The sequence below is a fragment of the Cystoisospora suis genome, assembly GCF_002600585.1.
Source record: "Cystoisospora suis strain Wien I chromosome Unknown contig_813, whole genome shotgun sequence".
NCBI classification, from domain to species: domain Eukaryota; phylum Apicomplexa; class Conoidasida; order Eucoccidiorida; family Sarcocystidae; genus Cystoisospora; species Cystoisospora suis.
The window spans coordinates 106835-113321 of record NW_027153614.1 but is presented as its reverse complement, the minus strand read 5'-3'; the positions used below and the strand labels follow the sequence as shown (position 1 = coordinate 113321).

At 54.0% G+C, this 6487-nt stretch overlaps 2 protein-coding genes across 2 annotated transcripts; one reads left to right on the top strand and one right to left on the bottom strand.

The window, feature by feature from the left end:
- Positions 1 to 447: 447 nt before the first annotated feature.
- On the top strand, positions 448 to 1105 carry CSUI_001966 (uncharacterized protein; the record flags this gene model as incomplete). Its single annotated transcript, XM_068062169.1, has 2 exons — positions 448 to 539; positions 965 to 1105. Exons 1-2 carry the CDS (start codon positions 453 to 455, stop codon positions 1103 to 1105), a joined length of 228 nt encoding a protein of 75 aa, XP_067925866.1. The 5' UTR covers positions 448 to 452.
- A 1274-nt stretch (positions 1106 to 2379) lies between these two features.
- Positions 2380 to 6296, bottom strand: CSUI_001965 (cyclophilin; the record flags this gene model as incomplete). The annotated part of the gene is made up of 4 exons (XM_068062168.1): positions 5097 to 6296; positions 4202 to 4254; positions 3262 to 3370; positions 2380 to 2575 (listed from the first exon to the last, which is right to left on the bottom strand). Coding segments are annotated over exons 1-4 (435 nt in total), but the record flags the coding sequence as incomplete, so codon positions are not given.
- Positions 6297 to 6487: the final 191 nt, after the last annotated feature.

The following is a 6487-nucleotide window of genomic DNA, read 5'->3' as shown; positions in this document are numbered from 1 at the left end:
CGTGTGCGAACCGTATCCAAACAACGCTAGTCGGTTTCCCGTTCATTTTCGAATCTCCTGGAGCTAGGGCACGCGAGGCGCTCTCGTACCGGTCTTCTCCCCATGGCTGGAGTGAGAGCTTTCGGCAGTGAGAGCCATGAAGCATAAGGGGTGGACCACGCCACAAAACTGTTTCGAAGTGATCGGGGCTGCAGCGCACCCGATGCGCGACCTTCGAGAGCTTCTTGTCTAGGAGTGAGTGCCACTCAGCTTCGAGGCCCTCACGGCATCGGACGGGGCCGCCGTGCTCTACAGCTGTCGTCTAGCCGCGTTACTGCCGGCAGTCTGGTAAGGTGGCGTGCGTCGTTTAGGCAGTCCGCAAAGCCGCTACGGTCGAAGTTTTCCCAAGGAGTCTGGATTTCGGTAAAGTACTCGTGGGAGAGAAGGTCCGTCTTGCCACCCGCGTCCGGAACATGGACGTGGACGTCTGCAGGTTCAGCGTAGTCCTTGAGCAAGCCGACGACTGCTGCGAGATCAAGCTTTTCTACACACCTGGCACGGTAAGCCTGCGGTGGTCTCCTAGCTGCATCAGTTCCTCTACGGCTATCTATCCGCAACCCAGCTACAGCGCATTCACTCGCAACAGCAGATTCATCCGCAAGAATGAAGCTAGCCACAGACTGGAAACAGCAAAGGAAGGAGTTTGGCTTGTCGTTTCTCGCCCGAGCGATTTTTGGCAGGCCCACAGGCTGTAGAGCGCGAGCATCCGCGCAATGGCTAGTCAGCCCCGTACGAGATCTCGCCCTCTTTACAGCTCCAGGCTTGTAGTCGGACCTCTGCTCACGAACGGCTCACTGCAGTTCGAAAAACAGCGGAGACTGATCTCCACTCGCGCCGCGGGAACCCACCCGGGATCATACTCGCGGTAGTGTGTGATTTGTGCGCAAGCGTACTCGCTGTTTCCGCTCTGTTGTTGACCCTTCAGATCGCTCCTGGAATCTGCCTGGAGGTGATCGCGGAGCTCCTGGGAGTGGAGGAGGGGACAGTCACGGCCAACATCGTTATTACCCACAAAGCGCACACAATTCATGTGCCGATCGCTGCCGAGGTGGCTGGGTTCTTTTGAGGCACTCCTTAGTCTTCCTCTCGGTGGTTCGCTGCTGCGCCGATCTTTCACTAAGTGCCCAGGTAGAAGTGGCAACAGGGGGGCCCTTCAGCACTACGTCACGCAGGTTTTATTCTCAACTACAACAAGAAATGCGTGCGTCTGTGCACAAACGTAGCACAGATTGTGTGTGTCAGCGGACGTGGAGGCCCCCCCCTGCATCTTTTTGCAGCAGCAGTCCTAGGAAAGCGCCGTGACACGTTTGTCTTCTTGCGACAGGGGTTGCACAAACGCTCAACACTTTTGTCATGGAAGAGGTACCGTGCTACCTTCGTACGCGAGCCAATGTTCGTTCGTTGTTGAGGAAACAGGCCGTCGCACTCGGGAGCGCAGCCGGCAGTACAGCCAACGTTGGGGCACAGACCCCGTGCCAGGCGGGCACATTCCAGGAGAAAGCAGACAAAGTTACGCTCGGGCTTCTTATCGTTTGATTACAAATAACATGCCTTACTCCACATCCCCGAGAAGAATGTGGGCGCGCCGGTGCAGAGGAGGCGAGCGAGACACTCGTCAGACGCCTTCTGTTCCACAGCAGCTGAGCATTCAAAACTCCCCTTGCCCGTCACGACCGATCCCTCTGCAACGGACTCACGGGCATGTCGCTTAAAAAAAGAGAACTACGCGGAAACGATCGACCCCACACGCGAGGGCGCGATGCCAGTCGCGTCGCATACCTCCCCACACTGGCAAACTTAAGCGGGTGGAAACATATATGCCGAGGTTCTATTCTTCTACGCGGCGACACGAGAGCGAAGACTCATGACGACTGGGTCAAGTGCGACTGGACTAATCCCACACACATAAAGCAGCACGGATCCTGCCAAGTGTCATGCGTTCACAACAGAGGTATCGCTGGAACATAGGGGAGAAGCGTTCACCTGTTTGTTGACATGTGAATACCCCACGCGATGTAAGCATATCACCCTCCTTGCCGTCGTGCGAACCCCGAATCGCGTGGAAGAAGCGACGCTTTGGAACCCGGTATTGGTGACGGATGCCTTCTAATCCAGGAGGTCCGACGACAAGCAACGCGGCGCTCTTTTTGCTAACTTCGCTGCGAGATAATAACTGTAGAGCGGAACGGGCGAGGACAGAACTTTTTCACACAGCGAGAGAGGTTCCTGAATAAAAGCAAGGCAAATCTTCGTCAGCACACTGGCACCACTAACGCTTCTAAAGCTGCTCGGCCTCTGCAATCGGGTTGGCATGTATGATAACTTTCTGAATAACGATGTTGTTCTCGGGGCGGTTCTTTCTCCCCACGGGTTCGCGCTCCATCTTGTCCAGGGTATCCATCCCGTCAATCAGACGACCAAAAACTGTGTACACTCCGTTCAAGTGCGGCTGGCGTGAGTACGTGATGAAAAACTGAGATCCATTCGTGTTCGGCTTGCCCTGGTTCGCCATAGAGAGAACGCCTCGCCTGTCATGCTGCACGGGGAAGAATAACACTGCGGCGGCACCTCTCAATTTTTCAGAAGCACGTTCCCCCAAACTTCAGACGGATCATCAGCGTTGGCTCCAAAAGTCTGCCAGTTCTGGAAGCGCATACCTGCTGCCTGGTATGCGCGCTGTGGTGTGCATGGTTTACGAAGCCACACCTGCAGATATACCTGGTTCAATCAGCTGAGCGGCTGACCGGTCCCTGCAACACACCCCTTGTCTCGCCGGGAAACCGAGATGGTTTCGTGCAGCAGTGCTAAGCTTCGGACAGCGTTGAGAAACGGCACGCAATGAACAACGCAGAGACCACTGCATAACGTGTGACAAGAAAAATAAAAACTGCAGCACCGCTATGTATCTGAAACCCAACGAACAATTTCTGGATCCTCCCCCGAATATTTCCTTGGGAAGCACGTAACATCCACGAGCCCACCCTCGGCGTCGAAGAGACCGTGCAACGGACACCCGAAGTGTTTGCTATCGTCACATCGCCGGGTGCAGTCTCCGGCAAAGACGCTCCTCAGAAGAAAACGCAGAAGCAGAAATGTGTGGCGCGCCGTGACAGCATAGGGGGGTGATTTGAATGGCAGTCACAGGTGAGCGCCAAGTTTCGCAGCCATACACAGAACACCCACACATTCTGCTTCTTCTGTAGTCCTGCCACAGGCGCTCACCTTCAGGGTGGACACGAACTCGTCCTCAAAGAACCCGCCGTATATGCTCTCCCCACCCTTGCCAGTGCCCGAAGGATCGCCTCCTTGAATAGCGAAGCCTTTGATGTTACTGTACCCAGACAGATGAACCAACAAACAGCAGGCGACTGACGTCTCCACTCAGCAGCATTCAGGCCTGTAACGCCTCCGTTTGATCGTATGTCCCACACTAGGCCTGCTGATCGACACTCGCGGGCCATCGACGCCTCGAGACCTTAGGGCCCTGCCGCAGGGACAGTTTACGAAGTATCAATATCTACTGCCTCTCTCGGATCAACCCTCTATAAGGTCGCTTGGTGAGGTTGGTGAAAGAATGTATGCCCAGACACATCTGCTCCGCAGGACGTTACAGAGCTCGGCAAGTGAAGACCTCCGACAATGTGATTACTCGGGGAAACCACGAACCCTTTCCGCAACTATGCTGCTGTTCCCGGAGCCTAACAGATATCAGTTGTCCTGCAAGCTAAACAGAAGAAAGAAACCGTGTAACACGAATATAGTTGCGCACACGGGTGAGCAAAGAACAAGCCGGGGCGCACGTAGAAAACGCACCGGTGTCGACATTCGTCCGTCAGGTGTACCTGGACTCCAATCCTCAAAGCTGCAGCTTCTCACGTGGAGTCCACCATTTGCTGAAAGCAGCAGCCTTTGCCTTGAGGACATATGTCGATGATCGCGAGTCTCACAGCGGCGGGTCCACTGTATACGCATCCGCAGAAGAGACTTCATGCGCATGCCTTGGGTTCCCAATGCCCCGCGGCAAACGGTGCAGGTAAAAACACTTTGGCGCACCCGCTATTACACATGGAGACGTATGTTCAATAATCGCGAGTAGACTTAGCTGTCTGCCCTAGCACAGCAAAGGGCACAGTTAAGCACGACACAATAGACACTTTCTCACCGGTGAAAAAGCGTTCCGTTGTAGTAGTCCGAGGCGCAAAGAGCGAGAAAATTCTGAAAGCAGAAATTCAGAACGCAACCCAAGTTCATCGCACAGTATAAGGCTCACTGCAGCCTTTGGGGCACAGCGTAAGCCCTTGCGAAAATAGAACCCGTCGATGAACTCCTCACAGATAAATTGTGTATGCATGTTTATCTGGCAATGGCGCTGGCATTTCTCCGTGTTGCAGTCAGCACGCACCGGCAAGAAGGGGTCTGATGCCGATACGTTCGACAGACGAGGATGGCTCGAAGAGAGGAGAAAAGCTCGTCGAAACAATATCCAGGAGGTCAGGTGGCAGCACACCCCGGCCCCTCATCTTTGTTGTCATGGACAGACTAGCCCGATGCTTTGCTGGGCTAAAAGCGTTTCCTACTGGGTTTAGAACGGCTCGCACTGTAACGGCATCAAAACGTGTCCTGGCATCAGCAGCATAGACACATTTGTAGCGCCTCTCTTCTTGCATCCAGCGACGGCTATTCAAGACGAGCAGCGAAGCAAGACGCCAGGGCGCTCTCAGCGAAGCAGAAACCTTTAAACGGGGGGCATTTTCCAAGCCCGAGTGCTCTACTAGTTAGATCGCTCCGGACGAAACACATGTGTACTTTGTAGGCCAATGTTCTCTGTCGGCTCTCAACAAGTGAGACAGCGGCAGGACAGCCGATCGCAACTGCGCAAGGACCCAGTAATGCATCTCACAAGCACATACTTGCACCCCCAGCACCGACACCACGAAAAGCTCCGGTGGAACGCTACGCTCACTCGCGCTTCCTTGCCTCGGAGATGTCTCTTTTCTCTCTGAGCTCACGTTGCTTCGCGCGATGTGTACGGAAACCACAGTCTCTTGTCTACTTACTTTGCACGTTTTGGGGGCCTGCTGGCAGTAGAGCTCTGCCTTTAAATCCCCCAGATTGGTCTTGATTGTGACTGACATTCTGATGAATGGCCGAGTTAAGACTGGAAAGTCTCTCTGCCTTGAAGGACAAAGAAGACGAAGAAGGCAAAGGACAGCAGTTAGACGGTTAAGCAGTTGAAGGAACTCATGGAGACTTCACTCGAATGAATTCCAGAGCTCTTTTCTCTTTCCTTCCGTCCGTCGATGCGTCGACCTTGCCGGGTGGCAAAATCATTGTAGGTTTCCTGCGGAGACTACTTGCTTCAAAGACAACGGGCTCCCCACTAACTGGCTAAGAATTTCAATTTTCGCAGAGCTGACCCCACAGAACACGGCATTATGGAGAAGCCGGAAGACGTCAATGGCGAGGAATGACGTATGTAACTCAGCAAGCTGCGGGAATTGTACGGTAAAAAAAAGCAGATACGGAAAACCCGTTGATCAGTCTAGAGAGCACGAAACACTTGGAGAACCATCTCGAGGCGAGATGCGTCCGTGACGCAGATCAGCGTACAAGCTCCCAGAAGGCATGTAAGACTAGACGGCAAACAGTAGTATACGCCGCTGACTTAACACACTCATCGGCAAAGGCGTGTGCTGTCCTTCTTTCTGGGTGATGAAAGTTAGTCGCGAACATTCAGACTGCTCGTGACTAGAGGAAAAACGACGAGTGGAGACACGACGAGGAAATGCACGAAGACCACGCGAAACACTACCGGAACGCACAACGCGGTACGGCAGCTCTATGGCCTGGTGTCCGGCTGGCTGCAAATGTTTGGAGACCTTGCTAGTGCCAGGGGCCAACTCGAAAGACGTTTACAGCATTCCCGGGAAATCCTCGAGACGGTAGAGCCTCCTTTCTGGCGAGGGTCTGACTTGTTCAGCCTGCCTGGGACTAAAGGACGATGATGGGAGTATGGTATATTACATGCTACTGCTGCCTCGTGTCTACTGCTGTATGGTCAGAAGGCGGGGAAGCGAAAGCTCCTTCACCGAGCCGAGAAGGCGCGAGAAAGAAGGACCACGAGAAAGAAGGCCGTAATAGGCAAGAGCGGAGGCTGGGGTTCCAAATGCGGTATACAGGTGTATCGACTGGGGTCCTGGTAGGCTGTCTCAAAGTGAAAGGGAAGGAAAAAAAACACGGCTCTGCGGTATTTGTCGAGAGGACGGACTGTATCACTACTCCGGCTTCCGAGTTTCGTGCATGCACATTTGTTGCGAGCGAAGGAGTTGAGATTCCCATCGTCCTCGAGACCGATATATAAGCCGATGCTTCTCAACAGCTCGACAACACGGCCACGGGCGTAAGGGTCTCTAAAAGGGTCAGTTGTCTTGCGGCGCTGCCCCGTCAG